This window comes from Halictus rubicundus, chromosome 8 (genome assembly GCF_050948215.1).
Source record: "Halictus rubicundus isolate RS-2024b chromosome 8, iyHalRubi1_principal, whole genome shotgun sequence".
Classification (NCBI taxonomy): Eukaryota; Metazoa; Arthropoda; class Insecta; order Hymenoptera; family Halictidae; genus Halictus; species Halictus rubicundus.
Genome location: NC_135156.1, coordinates 8,752,570 through 8,769,593, shown reverse-complemented (window position 1 = coordinate 8,769,593; position 17,024 = coordinate 8,752,570). Strand labels below are relative to the sequence as shown.

General features: G+C 51.0%; 1 protein-coding gene across 7 annotated transcripts in view; it reads left to right on the top strand.

Annotated features, from left to right (window-relative positions):
• Zfh2 (Zn finger homeodomain 2) overlaps positions 1-17,024 on the top strand; it is a 251,208-nt gene that overhangs the window by 110,046 nt on the left and 124,138 nt on the right. For 6 of the 7 annotated variants that reach the window (XM_076791353.1, XM_076791354.1, XM_076791352.1 and 3 more), the window contains 3 exons: positions 3,824-7,182; positions 9,564-12,412; positions 14,115-16,868. In XM_076791353.1, coding sequence (XP_076647468.1) covers positions 4,032-7,182; positions 9,564-12,412; positions 14,115-16,868 — 8,754 coding nt within the window. In that variant the 5' untranslated portion in view covers positions 3,824-4,031. The remainder of the gene's footprint in view (positions 1-3,823; positions 7,183-9,563; positions 12,413-14,114; positions 16,869-17,024) is intronic. The other variant, XM_076791355.1, reaches the window with a different exon arrangement.

Here is a 17,024-nt window from a genome sequence, read left to right as displayed (position 1 = left end):
AACTCGAATTTTGTTTCTTCTCACTGAACAATATTCGCAATTTCTTTGGAACTTTGCAGTTCAATCAATTCAGCGTGTATAATTGGTTTCATGAGCACTTTACTTACCGGCAATTTCCCCAATAAATTATCCAGAAATGATAGCAATTCACAATTCAAGAAACTTTTAGAATCAATAAAAATTGTAACAACTTCTTCTAAAATTACTATCGAGCTCCTTTAAACACACAGCTCGGTTATTAATATGGTAAAGTGTTAAAAATTTTCTCGCAATATTATACACTCTAATTAACCCTTTGCACATTATGACATTAGGAGTATAGGATCGATGGCTCCGAGTGCAAAGGGTTAATATTGGTTCAAGTAATTTTGTGAAATTTCCGAGACTTGAATAGTTGGGTTGAAATTCTGTTGGGAAAATTATTTTTAAAATCGGAAATTTTGCGAACATTCGTAGTGCAAGTATACCGGTGTCGCTGCACATTCATTACCGTTCAGAAGTCAACGAGTGAGTTCCCAGCTTTCTTCTGGCAGCGGGTTCTTTCTGAGCGAGCGAATTTCGCTCGATGCAAACGAAGAGAACATTGGCGGTTTATCGGCGCGAATCAGCGGAACAGCCACGTGTTTATAATCAAGAATTCGCATGGTCTCGGAGCAGTTAAGATGGTATCTTTTAATGAAAGGCTAAGGACTGATGAAAGTAGAGGTTTCTATTCAGATCTAGTCCCGATCGAGCCGGGTTCGTCAGTGGCCGTCCTTTGGTTCCTAGCACGGCCGAAGCGGGTGATAAATTAGCTAGAAATAGGTAACTCGGGGCAGGTGATGTTAGATTGGCAGATGTTTCTGGTTACACAATAGTGGAGCCCTAATCTAGCCGGTATCGCCGTTACTATATATTTTTTCCTCTCGTAGGCGATTACGCGAGCCGCGTTAATGTCGTTATAAATTACGTTATTATAACGGTCGTGGTTCTCGTTCAATTTTTTATTCGCTCTTTCCTCGTGTACATTCAGCGAACGACAAGCCGAAGTGCTTAACCTCAATATAATTAGCGTCGCAATGCCGCGAAACTTTTTCCTTTCCAGAGTTAAGAATTCACCTGAACTAAACTCGTTATCCGGAAAGTTTGAACTCTTTTCCCACAACCGAATTGATCAGCCGAACGTTTTCAACAAGTCTGACATTTAGTTTCGATGATACAACCGTATTGGAACACTGTGTGCTTACACGCGTTTCGCAAACCTACGTGCAACACTTTATCGAAATTCTCACGCGACGATTGCTTTTTAGGCGTCAAGTACGATCTTCTTTTCTGTCTTCAATCGTTCATACATTAACCCTTTGCGCACGTGCATCTATTCATAGTGGTCCGACAAATTTTGACATTTTCTGCGACTGCGAACAATTTTTGACAAAATCTCCAAAAGTATCAAATTAATTTTCCTCGCACTTAGCTCTCTAGCAACTCATTGAAAAACGAATAAGAGAAATCGAAAAATTCGACAAATTTATTATTTATTTAGAAATTTAGAAGAGTTAATACAAAAGTGGTGTATTTCTGTGCTTAACACCACATCTTGCGAGTTGGATCGTCATTAAATAAAATGATTGTAATATAATTTTAGCGTGGCTCGCATAAGACAAAGCTAACATAGTCTCACTCAATTCTTCATTAATTGTTCCAACTAGCACCATTTTTGCATTGAGCGGCTCAGCGGATAGTAGCATGAATTTTCATCGGGCGTTCAGCGAGCGAGATAATTCGATAAACATAATCGCGACCGCCGCGCGATCGGCATTGGTTCGAGCGGTTAGATCAAGGATAATCGGAGGAGACGATCGCGCGCTATAAAAGTGGGGTCGAAGACGCGCGGTATAGTAACTGTGTTGATAGGTGAGAAAGTCGAAGGGCGAGATAAGGATAGCGAACGGGAGACCGCATAATACCGTGCACGTATGTATCATGATGTCCAGCGGTGCACTTGCAGCCAACAAGAAAGGAAACCGTGTTCAGGGAGGGGGAAAGAATCCCGGCGGTTGCTTCCACGGGATGAGAGAGATTCAGAGGTCCGTCATGCGTTACCATAAATGCATAAATCCGAATACGCCCACTCTCCTCAGGGTTCGTCCGTTAGATTCCGCGAACCGTCTTTTTGAACAGGATAATCCGCGGCTGCAGCCTCTCGCTCGTAGTTGTGACTAGATCATTGAACGCGCATCCGCTACCATCGAGAATTTATCTACGATCATTAGGGTGCCTATCGCGGAAACGTATGAATGCAACCACAGGGGATATCTGACGGCGGCTAGGTTATTTGAAAAATCCCCCTCGTAACGTCTTCGTTATCTGTTTGCGGAACCAGACAATTTGTCGTTCTACGACTAGAAAAAAGAAAAAAAAAAAACCGAAGAACTAGTCGTAGATCGGCACACTGGGAAAAGAAGACGCCTTAATCTGTGAGCACGCACAAGAGTTACCATTCATTCCCTCGAATTTCAACGATCTCTCTTTCCGTTATGGTTTTCCAGTTTGGCCGACAACGAGCTGAAGAGAGACGTCAATAACCAATCGATAGATAAGCATGGTCGGCGGGCCGCAAACACAGCTGGGTCCACCGAGAAGGGCCCAGGTAATCCGAACACAGGATGCCTTGTGTTACCATGCCGAGTCTCTTCGGCGTTGTGTACCGACCCGGGGCCATCGCAGGCTTGATCCTCTGTACACGCAGCTTGCCGCGTTTTCTACGTATTTCGCTATCTTTTCACTGTCCCCGGAGCCGGCGCTGTTTGCCCGGATTAACCGACTAGGCCATCTCGCAATACTCCTCGCGAAATCATTCCCTCTTGGACGGACGAGCCCGAGACCTCCTGCCCTCTCCCGGGCGCGCAGCACCGAGGACGAACGTCGGACGTTGCAATAGAAACCCGTGAAAACGACGCGAATTAGCTCGAGTCCCACTAACCCACAAGTAAGACTTTTCGCTTGTACAAGAAGCCCGGGCAAATATGAAAAATTATTTCATATTAGCCGAAATGGCCTGTACAGACAAACCGGGACGTCCGTTTCGACGCCCATCAGTTGTCTCGTTTTATTTCGCGTTTAACGCGCTTTTTTCTAACTGTTAAGAAACCTACTACCGCTCAGACGTCGTCTCTCGATGACCATATTCATTGAACTGTGATAGCCTACTTCACTGATCCACTATCAAGACTTTGTCTATACCAGAATTTGTTGTGCCGTTTGTCTTCACCGTTAAAATGTTTTATCATCTCCTTTGCGAAATAGTTAAACGATTTAACAGGAGAAAGACGCGGAGACTCTACATATTATGCTGAACAAGGATTTCTTAACCTTTTCACTAACTATGAACACTTATGAAGACGTGACGAAAGTAAAATTGAAGTAGCGTAAATACAATATAGTGTATAGCAAAAAGCGGTTACTATGACACATTAACCCCTTGCCCTGCAATATCGAGTCAGACTCGTGATGAAGCTTCGGAACGGCGTCTAATAGATATGTATATTATTAATCTCCAATAAATATAAACTATCTTTTTTTTCTATGAAATTCTGAACGATGAAGAAGTAGTGAGATTCTAGTAGTGCAAGGGTTTAAAATGATCTAGTTATTCGTTGAGTGAAGAAGAAAGCGGATAGTTACTTTTGAAAGGTGATCGACTCCTTCGAGGCTCCAACCCCCAGTCGAAGGGTGAAACTGAATCAGTTTAATTTGACTATGTTCAAGTAAATTGCGGGATACCGTTAAGTATATCTGATGGTAGCTGAACCGATATATTAACGAAATATGTTGTGTGTTGTAGGTACGACCTGGGGTTGCGTCGGGGTAGCTAGTAAAGTGTCTGTTGATGGTGAAGAGGTTACGATTACCGATAGACTGCGATTGAAGAAGAGGGTGGGGAGCGCAGTATTCGGCAGGAGGCGGAGGAGGAGAAGAAGAGTAAGTCGAGAGAGTGTAGGCGCAGGCGCCGTAGGTGATGTGAGGCTGGCGCCCGCCTCACGTTTGGGGTGATGCCCTCCAGTGAGCCTCATCCCCCCCAGTACCACCTTCAGCACCACAACATTCCTCCCTCGCATCTTCAGCAGCAGACGTCGAACGCGATCGGGCAGCATCAGCTTTATCAGCAGCTGGTGGCGGTCCATCATCAGCAGCAACAGCAACACCAGCAGCAGCGTGGTCAACAGCAACACGGCGGGCCTTATCAAAATTCACCGTACACGCAGCAAAAGCAGGAGATGAGCCCGGAGGAGGAGGGGGGTCGAGGGGGCGGGTCCCCCCCGGCAGCGGGGGCTGCGCTGCACCAGCCCCACCACCCCCGCACGGCCAGTCCACCCTCGGGCACAGAACCCTGCACCCGCGATGCCATACCAACGCCTACACCGATCGCGGACACTACCACGACCACTACCACTACTACTATGACCATGCAATCGCAAGGGCAGCAACAGCAAGAGCAGCAAGGTCCGAGCCCGAGCCCAAGTCCAACGGGCGGCGACGTTGAGAAATTCGATGGGAAGATCGTCTACAATCCCGACGGTTCGGCGTACATAATCGAGGGCGAGAGCGAGCTGAGCGAGGACGACTCCCTGCCGGACGGTTGCATCGTAGACGGGCGCGGTGTCTCTGTTCCTCATTCTTTAGTATTTCCTCAAATCGCGAGCGCGTACTACGTGTCAAGACTGTATGCCCATCAGGCCTACCAGCAGCAGCAGCAACAGCAACAGCAACGTTCGGCGGCCCAGCAGCACAATCCCGATCTTCCCGTAATGCACAGCTATCGGGTAATTAGCTACAGAAGCGCGGAGGGTAGCAAACAACCGCCCCCGCCCCCGACAGCGCCTCCACCGCCTGCCGCGTCGGTACCCGTCAAGCCTATTTTGATGTGTTTCATATGCAAATTGAGCTTCGGGTACGCGAAGAGCTTCGTGGCGCACGCCCAGGGTGAGCATCAGCTAACCCTGATGGAAGACGAGAGGCAAGTGCTGTCTCATTCGACGGCGTCGGCGATCATCCAGGCCGTGGGCCGAGGAAAACAGCCGCTCGTCAGCTTCCTCGAGCCCGTGACGAATTCCACGTGCCCGCAATCGTCGCCCGCGCAGATGCAGAGCCAGCAGCAACAGCAGCGCGCCGAGTCCAACGAGCACGAAACACCGACGGCGACCAGCACGCCGACCAGCACGCCCGGAGTCCCGAGCAGTCCACAGCAACAGCAACAGCAACAACAACAGCAGAGGCCGTCGCCGAGCACGCCCACCACGCCCACGTCGCATTCGAATCATCCTCTATCGTACAATCATCAACAGCCGCAGCAACATCAATGGACCGGGGCGCAGGTGAGCGCTGCCTCCTGGGCCAAAGCACCGGACGCCATGCATTACACTTCACCGCCGCCGCCGACCTCGTCGACCAAAGGCTCGCCGTCCTCTTACGCTGCTCTGACACAACAACCACCGAACTTTCTGACGGGCACCACCATCGGCGTGTGTCCCGAACACATGCAGGGCAGGCCGAGCGGCGTCGAGTGCCCGAAATGCGAGCTGATACTCGCGAGTAGCCGATTAGCGGGTCCGGGTGGACCGTTGGCAGGTATTCACAGTCGAAACTCGTGTAAAACGTTAAAGTGTCCGAAATGTAATTGGCATTACAAGTACCAGGAGACCTTGGAGATACACATGAAGGAGAAGCATCCCGAGAGCGAGACGTCCTGCATCTATTGCATCGCTGGCCAACCCCATCCTAGGTTAGCGCGGGGCGAGACTTATACTTGCGGGTACAAGCCGTACAGGTGCGAGGTGTGTAATTATTCGACCACGACGAAGGGTAATCTGAGCATTCATATGCAGAGCGACAAGCATTTGAATAACATGCAAGAGCTGCAGCAGGGCGGAGGCGGCAGCTCGGGCGCCAGCAATCCATCCTCGTCGCAAGACGCGCCGATGCCGACGAGAAGTCCGCACCATCAACAGAACCATAGTCCGCACATCGCCGGCCAGGCCGGAAACCAAAGTAAACCGAAGCCGACGTTTCGCTGCGACGTCTGCAACTACGAGACCAACGTGGCGCGCAACCTGAGGATACACATGACCAGTGAGAAGCATACGCACAACATGCTGGTCCTGCAACAGAACGTGAAACACATGCAGACCCTGTCCGCGTTACAGTCGCATCACCAGCAGGCACAGCATCATCATCAACAAGCGCAACAGCAACACCACCAGCAACTCGAGCAGTTGCTCCACCTGGGCGGCTTGGACAAACCCCAACATGCCGAGGCGGCTCTGGCAGACATGGCTTACAATCAGGCCCTATTGATTCAAATGATGACCGGTGGTCAGCTGCCACCGCAGCTCCCACCGGAAATTATGGGCGGCATGGCGAGTATGGGCGCGATGGGAAATCTTGGTGGGGACGTTGGACTTTCACCGGACAGTATGGATCCTCCTCCGGAACCGGCCGATCCCGACCCGTCCCATCTCTATCAGTGCTGCGTCTGTAACAATTTCGCGACCGACTCGCTCGAGGCCCTGACCCACCATCTGGCCGTGGACAGAACGCGGACGCGCGAGGGCGAGATCCTCGCCCTGGTAGCCGGCCACTTCGTCTGCAAACTTTGTTCCTATAAAACTAATTTAAAAGCGAACTTTCAACTACACTGCAAAACCGACAAGCATCTGCAGCGCCTGCAGCACGTGAACCACGTGAAGGAGGGCGGGCCGAGGAACGAGTGGAAGCTGAAGTACTTGGCCTCACCCACGAGCGCCGCGCAATTGCGTTGTCACGCGTGCGACTATTACACTAACAGCGCTCATAAACTAGCCCTCCACGCTGCGTCCCCGAGACACGAGGCCGCCGCTCTGCTTCTTCGTCATCTGCTCGAGGCTAGCGCCAACGTGCCCACGCAGGGGAAACTTTATCATTGCGCTCTATGCGGGTTCAGCGCGAGGCACAGACTGCCGCTCCTGCAGCACGTCCGATCCCTCAGACACCTGCAAATGGAGCAACTGCATCAGCTTCATCGGCGGAGCGGCATACAGGGCAACGAAACACCGCACACCGACATCGGCGACGTTTTTCAAGTCGTCGGCGATCCTGATGCACCGCCCGCGCAACAATCCAGTCCGACCACACCAACCACTCCGAACGCCACCAGTGTCAACAGTGGTGAGTCGATCGACTATCCTCTCGAACGCTTCTTCACTTTTAGTTTGTCGTTTGTTTGGCCGAGAAAGTAGTTCCTTACTTGACACGAGTGATGTGAATCAGAGTAGCTTTGAAACAATAAGATCCATTCAATCTGACAGCATATTCGGTTCGCAGAGTGGAGAATCTCGGTGACATCGATCGGTACAGTGTTTTTTCTATATATGTCGCCAAGACCTGGATGATAAATGTCGCGGAATTATCCCCACTACCGCGGGAGAAGCTCGAGAGGCCTCGGACGCCGAGGAGTGTAAACATAACACTGCTCGGGAATATCTCCTACACGATACACGACGCTGGCAAGACCCGTGCTGTTGACATATATCGAGAATTCACTGTGTATCAGAGTCTGGGTTTCTTTTAGCATTTCTCGCAAGTATTTTCAAACTACTTTACGAACGTTCTGAGCGAGTCTTTAACGTTTCTGTCGTGTCTCGTATATTTTGAAAATTTATTTATAAGATTCTATCGATATTAGTTTTCGAAGTCGAATAGCACTTGACCGTTTCACTTTTTGGTTACTGTAGTCGATGCAAGCATCGATCCTTTCTCGTTGTCACGGGCAGCCACTAACACTTTATTCCCTTCGTACACCTTGTACCGATCAAAACACAGGAAACGTATTACGGCTTCCGAACCGCATAATCACACGAGCCTGTGCTCTCCTTAAAAACGAGAACTATGGAGCATTTTGTCGGACGTTCATGAATAACTTTGCAACGCCTTTGTTGCGACGCTGCCATTTACCGGAATTAGTTTTCTCGGCTTATTAACAGCCATCTGTTGCCGATCTGCTTACGATTCAGGATGTCGATGTCCGGCACTTGAACGAGCCGTTTTTCTTTCTTTCTTTTTTCCATTTTTATGAAAAGCGCCCGAGGGTCAGGAGAAAATTTCCAGGTCGTGGCGAGCGTTCAGAACACCTTGGTGAATTCAGTGTTTTCATCGATTATCGCGTAATTAACAGGCAATGACAGTAATTTAGCGTGGCATATGGTCGTGGCGTGTGCCGCCGCGCCACGCACAATACCGAACGTTATTATATCGGCGGCCTGTACTTACATAAATATATGAGAGAGGACCGTGCATATACCAGGAGAAAACCAGTAGCACGCGTTGCCACGTCCCGTTGTGTTCTCGCAACTGGCGCTGTCCGATGTAAATGCGGTTTCGGACAATACCAGACCACGCGAATAGGCGGTCGTTCTTTATTTCTTGTCTTGCTTTCGCCACCGGCCACGCTTCTTTCGCCGGGAACGAACCATCGACAATTTCGTATTGCCAATCTGTAATTTCGACGGCATTGTTACTCTAGTCAAGGAAGCATCTGCGATATCTGCACACCACCGCGACATACCACTGTCTACGCGCACCTCGTTGCTGCCAGTGTCGCTTCCCTTAACGCGGCGTAACGCGAACTTTTGATCATGCTCCCCTCCCCACGCCCCTCCCCCTCGCCGCAAATAAGATTGTTAGGTTGAGTCACTACTAAGCAGATTAAATAATTGAACCGGTAGCTCGCGTGGAAATCAATGGGGAAACAGAAATGGGAGCTTCGAACGATGCAACGTGTTGTGACCACAGTGCAATTGAAATTGTGAACAGAATATCAGTTGCTGCTACTTCTCCTTTGAATATTATTAGAAATTTACTTATCATACATTGAAGACGATAGCAAGATACGGAGAATTTTCCATTTATCGGTGCTTAAGTGAACTGACCCATGTAATTTACCATACATCAGGGAAAACCATTTGGGATAGTAGAACATGATCATTTATGTTGCTTTCTGTACTTGCCAAAGTGTTGTTACCGTTTCATTTTCAATTTCTATGAAGCCAGAAATGCTGTCAAACTTCACGTTTAAGTTGCAATTTTTCGGATCCGTTCGATATATACTGTCGCAAAGACGTTTGATTTTCCGCTTACAGTTCTCTTGTGCATGCGTACATTAACCCTCGGATAGAGGGTCCACTCAGACCCAGGCTTACAAACGTTCCATATAGATCAACCGTGTAGTCGCAAGTTGAAATGATTCGATATTCACATCGGGCCAAATTAACCTTCAGAGCGCCGGCATATTTCCACTGGAAGCATAATTTTCTTGACCAACCAACATTTCACGTAACAAGTTCTTCCCTGGCCGCTATAATGGCCCGGCTCTCTGAAGGTTAACGAGAAAAATGTCGTAAATGAAGACGCCCAAGGATTAGACCGAATCTATGACGCCACGACTGGCATGAAGTGATCGAAAGCATTGCGAGGGTTAACGTAGTTCTAGAATCGTAGTCGAAGCACTGGAAGTTCCCTAGCATAAGCGAGTCCCTTTTCGATGTTTCTAGAACGACGGGAGGAAGGTAGCGACTGCGTGAACGAGGTGAAGCAAGAGCCGGACAACGATCAGGAAACGGAACAGGAACCGGAGAACGATCACGAGGACGTCTCCTGTCCGTATTGCACGTATCAGCCGACGTCCCGCGAGGAGTTGCGGCAGCACTTGCAGGTGGCTCATGTTCAAGACACGGACGAGAAAACGGAGACGGTGAAGGAGGAGCCGCCGCCGGATTTGTTGTGCCCGTTGTGCCAAGATGGCTTCCGAGAGCGTTCCGCGCTCGAGAAGCACGTGATGCAAATCCACTCGGTGAACGCGGACGGTCTGCAACGGCTTCTGCTGCTGGTCGATCAGAGTCATTGGCTGAACAACAACCCGAGGAACACGTCGACGCCGGCGGTGACGACGCCGACGTCGCCGACGACCACCGCGAAGCCGCCGCAAGAGGACGACATGAACGAGCGCGGCGGCAACGAGGAGATCGAGGAGATCATGCGGTGCACCATTTGCGGGCGAATCTGCCGCTCCCTGGAAGAACTTCAGCAACACCATCGGGAGACACATCCGGCCACCACGCCCACGTTGGCGGTCAGCGAGAAGCACGTGTACAAGTACCGGTGCGGCCAGTGCAGCCTCGCGTTCAAGACCCTGGAGAAGCTGCAGCAACACTCGCAGTATCACGCGATCAGGGACGCGACCAAGTGCGCGCTCTGCGGCCGATCGTTTCGCTCCGTGCAGGCGCTCCAAAGACACCTGGAGTCGACGCACGCGGACATGCACGAGGAGGAGCTGGCGCAGTACAAGCAGAGCCTGCTGCACGCTCATCCGCTTCTTCAGGCGCTCACCGAGGAGAGTTTCCGGAGGCAGGGGAATCTGAGCGGGGAGCAGAGCGTGGAAGACGACACGAGCAAGGCCGAGGAAGAGGAGAGCGACGCGAGCGACTCGTCGCCGTTGCACAAGGAGCAACGTCTTCTCGAGGATTATCTGAACAGCCAGCCGGTCGCCGAGGACTCCTATCACGATCCCGGGAGGAAGTTCAAATGTCATCGTTGCAAGCTCGCGTTCACGCGACAGAGCTACCTGACCGGGCACAACAAGACGCTGCTGCACCGCAAAGGTGAGAAGATGTCCTACCCGATGGAGAAGTACTTGGACCCGAACAGACCGTACAAATGCGACGTTTGCAAGGAGAGCTTCACGCAGAAGAACATACTGTTGGTCCACTATAACAGCGTCAGTCACCTGCACAAGTTGAAGAGGGCGATGCAGGAGCAGGGTAACAACAACACGCTGATATCGGTCGTGCCGCCGGCCAGTCCGACAGAGTTGCCGGATTCCCAACTGGATCCAGATAAGAAGCCGTACAAGTGTAACATCTGTAAAGTGTCTTACACGCAAGGCACCACCTTGGACATTCATATGAGGAGCGTGCTGCATCAGACAAGAGCCAGCAAACTGCCAGATCTCGCTGCCAGCGGTCAATTGGACCTTGCGCGGCCGTTGATCGAGCAGCCGCCGGAGTCCAGCCCGAACAGCCCACCTGTTTGCATGAACACCAGCGGCACGGGAATGCTGACTTGTCCGCGGTGCAGCGCTCTGTTCGTCAACCAGGAGCAGCTCGCCACGCATCAACAGCTCTACTGTATCTTCAGCAATCCGTTGGCATTGTTTCAACAATTGGCGGCGACGCAGCAGCTCGTCCCATCCGCCCCGGCGAAAACACCGCCGCCGACGTCTACGACACCGGGGCCGCAACAGCACATGCAGCAGAGCGTGCAGCACGCTTCGCAGGCGACGCAGGACATCCTGTCGCAGCCGCGTCACAAAACGTCGCACATGTACAAGCATCTGTTGGAGAGCTTCGGGTTCGACCTGGTGATGCAGTTCAACGAGAATCATCAGCGACGTCAGCGAAAAGAGGAGGAGGCTGCGGCCGCGTACCAGGCACAGCAGGAACAGCAGAAACAGGAACAACAGAAGCAGGCTCTGGCCGCTCAAGCTGCTCGCGAGAAGGAGGAGGAGCCGGAGGAGCCCACCGACGACGACGTGATACCGGAGCTGACCAGAAGTACGTGCCAGCATTGCAACAAGGAGTTCAGCAGCGTTTGGGTGTTGAAGGCGCACTGCGAGGAGGTGCACCGCGACCTGGTGCCCCGCGAGTTTCTCGAGAAGTACGCGCAACAGTTCAAGTGCGAGTACGAGAAGAAAAGCGTGGTGGTCACCGTCGCAACGTCGTCGTCCACGTCGTCAGCGCCCAGAAGCTCCACTCCCGCGACCGGCCAACCGCAGGATCTCAGCGCCGATAAGGAACAACGCGACAAAGAGAAGGAGGAGATCGCTGAGAACAAAGAACGCGTCAGCAAGACCCCGGAAGCCACCTCGACCACACCAGCAACGACGCCCGCGTTGAGCAACACGCCCGTGTCGAGCACCGATTCGACCACAGCCACCGTCTTACCCGCCAGTCAGACACACCATTCGCAACAACAACAGCAACAACAGCAGCAGCAGCAACAACAACAACAACAACAGCAGCAACAACAGCAACAACAACAGCACGCCCAACTCACACTGGCGCAACAGATGTCCGAGATGCAGGCCGCTTTGAACGCTATGGCGGCTTCGCAGTTGCAACAACAACTTCAGCAATATCCTGGATTGATGATGGGAATGATGGGTCTCCCGTTAGGGTTGAACGTTCCTGCGCTGGCTGCCATGAACCTGCAACCACCTTTGGTACCAATGATGCTACCACCACCGCCGTATGATGGCGCTGCCTCCGCGTATCCTCCCATCAACGCTCAAGCTGATCTTCTGGCTAAACAACACCTTGCTCTGCAACAACAACAGGCAGCTGCTGTGAGTACTTTTGTCGTCCTCATAATGCTACGTTTTGTTTGTTTCAAGTGGTATTGGGTCGGTCATTTTTCTGTGTTCCTGTCACCTTTCGTCACACCTTAACCCTTAGTACGCTCCTCAGGGTGAACATTCGCACATTTTGTTTGTTTCGTTTCTTTCCTTGATTGTGATATCTTAAATCAAGCACAATTCGTTGATTCAAAGTGCAAAGGGAAGTGGATGAAGTGTTTGATATCTTAGAGTCTATTAACGTAATTTCTGTGTGTTACTATTTCTGAGTAGCGTGTAACGGTTAATTACTATTTATTGTTATTAACTACTTCTAAGTTACCGAGTAGTCAGAGACACTGTCGTGTATCTTTTAAACTAAAAATAATTTTTTGATATCTTGGTTCCAAATAGCTTACAAAAACTTTGCATGTAGAAAACAGAATGGGGCACGTCAAACTTAATCGTAACGATTGGAGGTTTCAAATTTTCTAAGGATCACGAATTAAAATAAGGAAATAAAAATTAGAAAATTCGAAATAAATGGTCTAGAATAGCATGAAAAATTTAGCATTCTTCTAGCTCCATCCAAAGTTTGTTCAACGTTTGAAGATGCACGAACGCTTCCCCAAATCATTGTTAAATTCCACATTTCCCAACAGAACAAGAAATATCATTATTTTATTTATGTAAATACGACTATTTTGTTTTATTTACTTCACTATTCACTAACCAAGTCTCCACATTATAAACTACACATAGAACATTCATAACCAATGCTTTTGTTTGTGCGCTTGTTACGGGGATCGTTGGTTGGTTCGAGTTTTGAGGTAGCAGGAATGTTGTGACAAAATTATTAGTTGATATTGCCATCCTCTTGAATCTCCAAGAGCTTCGAGCCATTATAAACAGTTATACCAACCCATTGCACTCGAAACAGTTTCAACTCCACAACCAAGATATTTGTATTATTAGAGGGTGTCTCACCTAACTCGAGCATCTAAAATATCTCGCGTGTTTTTTTATGATAGAAGAAGAAAATCAGAGGAAAATACTAGTTGGTTCAGAGGGGCAAATATGATAGGCAAAAAAATTTGTTCAAGGTTATATTTTTTGAGATTTCAAGGCGAGCGAAGTTTTTTTCAATGGAATGATATATTATTATTATTATTATTATTATGATTTATTATTGTCGCTATATGATAGTCGAGGAGAATCCAACGACCTCTAAATATAAAGTAGGACACTTGATGTAACTAGTGAAGTAACGATGACATGGTTCCCCTAGGGTTTCAAGAAATGCGAATATTGCAACGTCATAAATTTCATCCATACCATATTTCCTTACATCAGGAACTTCATGTCAACGACTTTGAGAATCGTGTTGCTTTTCGTACATGGACATTGCAGCAAATACAAAGAATTGAAACCATGGACACCTATGAATACACATAATATGCATTATAGTGATAACAAACTCAAGGTCACGTGAAGGTCATAATATTACAGGTCGTCGGATTCGTCGTGACCTTGGCTATCACATAGCGGTAATAAAAATATAGCATTCCATTAAAAAAAAACTTCTATGACCTTGAAATCTCAAGAAATATAACCTTGACGTGTTTTCCTCTGACATTTTTCTCAATCATATAAAACACCCGAGATATTTTAGATGCTCGAGTTAGGTGAGAACAACCAAAGCCAACGCAGATAGAATTTTTCCGTGTTGCAGGCAAGCGCAGCTGCTTCACAGAAACGAGCGCGTACGCGCATAACAGACGAACAGCTAAAAATCCTCCGAGCGCATTTCGATATTAACAACTCGCCTGGCGAGGAGCAGATCCTGGACATGGCAGCGCAAAGCGGGCTGCCGCCGAAAGTGATCAAGCATTGGTTCCGAAACACGCTGTTCAAAGAACGTCAGCGCAACAAGGACAGCCCGTACAATTTCAACAATCCCCCGAGCACCACGTTGAACCTCGAAGAGTACGAGAAAACCGGGGAGGCGAAAGTGACTCCGTTGAATTCTAGCGTGTCCGGTAGCAGTTCCTCGGACGACAAAAGCCCGAACAAGCAGGCGACGCCGCCGCCGTCGACGGCGAACGTCAACGCTCCTCAGGTCACCGAGATAAAGCAAGAGATACAGGAACAGCCGCAGTGTCACGTTCAACAGCAATCGCAGCACCAAGAAGAGCAACATCATTCGCCTGGCAGCTCGGGGGGCCAGCAATCTCGGCCGCATTCCCCGGCGCTCAGTATGAGCTCCGTGTTCCCCATGCACCACGACGTCTCGTCACACTCGTCAACGACAACAAGCGCGCCGAGCACTCCCATGCTACCACCGAAACTCGGACCGCAGAGTTTCGCCAGTCCCACTCCTGGGCCAGGCGGTGTCGTGCCAGGCTCCATGACAGGACTAGCTCTGACACCTCAGAGATCTCTCAGCCCGGGTCGGGGACCGACCGATTACTCCTTCAGCGGAGGCTCGAACGGCAACAGCTCTTCGGGCAACAGTTCTGGCAAACGCGCGAATCGAACGAGATTCACCGATTACCAGATCAAGGTTCTCCAAGAGTTCTTCGAGAACAACGCGTACCCGAAGGACGACGATCTCGAGTATCTGAGCAAGCTCCTCGGCCTGAGTCCGCGCGTGATCGTCGTTTGGTTTCAGAACGCGAGGCAGAAGGCGCGCAAGGTGTACGAGAATCAGCCGGCCGCCGAGCCGGTGACACCAGGGAACCGCGAAGGAGACGACGGATCCGGCCGTTTTCAAAGAACACCAGGCCTGAACTACCAGTGCAAGAAGTGTCTGCTGGTGTTCCAGAGATACTACGAGCTCATCAGACATCAGAAGACTCATTGCTTCAAAGAGGAGGACGCGAAAAGGAGCGCGCAAGCGCAGGCTGCCGCGGCGCAAGTCGCCGCCGTTCTCAGCTCCGAGGACAGCAACAGCAGCTCGACGACAACCACCACGAACGTCACGTCGAACAACCCATCCGCTGCGCCCGCACTCACCGAACAATTGCAACAACCTCTGAACACCACCGCGTCCCCCCACCATCAGCAACAGACGATGGCACAGTCGCATCAGCAACCCCAGCAGCAGATGCAGCAGCAACAGCAATCCCAGTCGCAGTCCCAGTCGCAGTCTCAGTCGCAAGCCGAGTCTAAGGAGGGGAGTTTCCAGTGCGACAAATGCAACCTGATGTTCGGGCGATTCGAACTGTGGCGCGAGCATCAGCTAGTACATATCATGAACCCGTCCCTGTTCCCGCCCGCCTACCCGCCAGACTCGCCCTTCGGAATCCTACAGCAACAGGCGTTGAACGCTACCACCGGCGTGGCGACCGACACCCCACATCCCTTGATCGCGATGATGCAGGACAGAAAACGAAAGTACGAGGACTTCGACGACGGGACTGGCGGCGAGTCTCGCTCGAACTCCGAGCACAGCGAGCAGCCGAAGGACAAGCGGCTGCGGACGACGATACTCCCGGAACAATTGGACTATCTGTACCAGAAATATCAGGTCGAGTCGAACCCGTCGAGGAAGATGCTGGAGACGATCGCCCGGGAGGTCGGTCTGAAGAAACGCGTGGTCCAGGTGTGGTTCCAGAACACTCGAGCTCGCGAGCGCAAGGGTCAGTTCCGCGCGCACAGTCAGGTGATCAACAAGCGTTGTCCGTTCTGCCCGGCGTTGTTCAAGGTGAAGTCCGCCCTGGAGTCGCATCTCAGCAGCAAGCACGCCGATCAGGTCGCCCGCGGCGAGGTCAACATCGACAACATCCCCGACGAGGAGCTCTCGATGGAGTCCGCTCCCTCGAACCCGAGCACGCCGAACATGATGCCGCCGCTGTTCCCGCCGTTCAACACCGACATGGAGGCGTCCCTGAAGAAGTACTACGAGGAGTCGATGAAACGATACATCAGCGAGCTGCAGGCCCACGCGAGCAACGGCAAGCAAGAGGCGTCGAACCACCAGAGCTCCGGGAACAACAGCGGCGAGTCCCCGTTGGATCTCAGCAAACCGGTCGATCTCAGTCGGCCGATGAAGCTGAGCCTCGGCGGCCTGAGCAACCTCCTCGACGAACAGCACGGCATGCATTTCCGCGGCGGCAGCGACTGCGGCCCCCTGACCGACCTCTCCGAACGCAGCATCTGCGACGACGACAGCATGAGCGAGACCACAGAATTCTTGGACGACGAAAGCGGACCCGCGAGCCCGGCCTCGAGCACGCAGAGCTCGCGACAGGGCTCCGCTTCCGTGGGAACCGGAAGCGCTGCCGTCCCGGCGGTGACCGGCGCCGGCAGCGGGACCGGCCAGTCCAGCGGCAAAAGGTATCGCACTCAGATGTCAGCGACTCAGGTAAAGGTGATGAAGTCGCTGTTCTCGGACTACAAGACACCAACCATGGCGGAATGCGAGATGCTCGGTCGCGAGATCGGCCTGCCGAAGCGTGTGGTACAGGTAAGCACTACAAAAGACTCTTGACTCTTGCTAGACGCGATCGTCTTTCCTTAACTGTCCGGATCGAAGAGTTTTACCACGCCCTTTTGCGAACCCAGAAAGATATCGAAACGGAATTTGCACGGGAGAATGTTAGCAGATTAATGGTTGCGCATT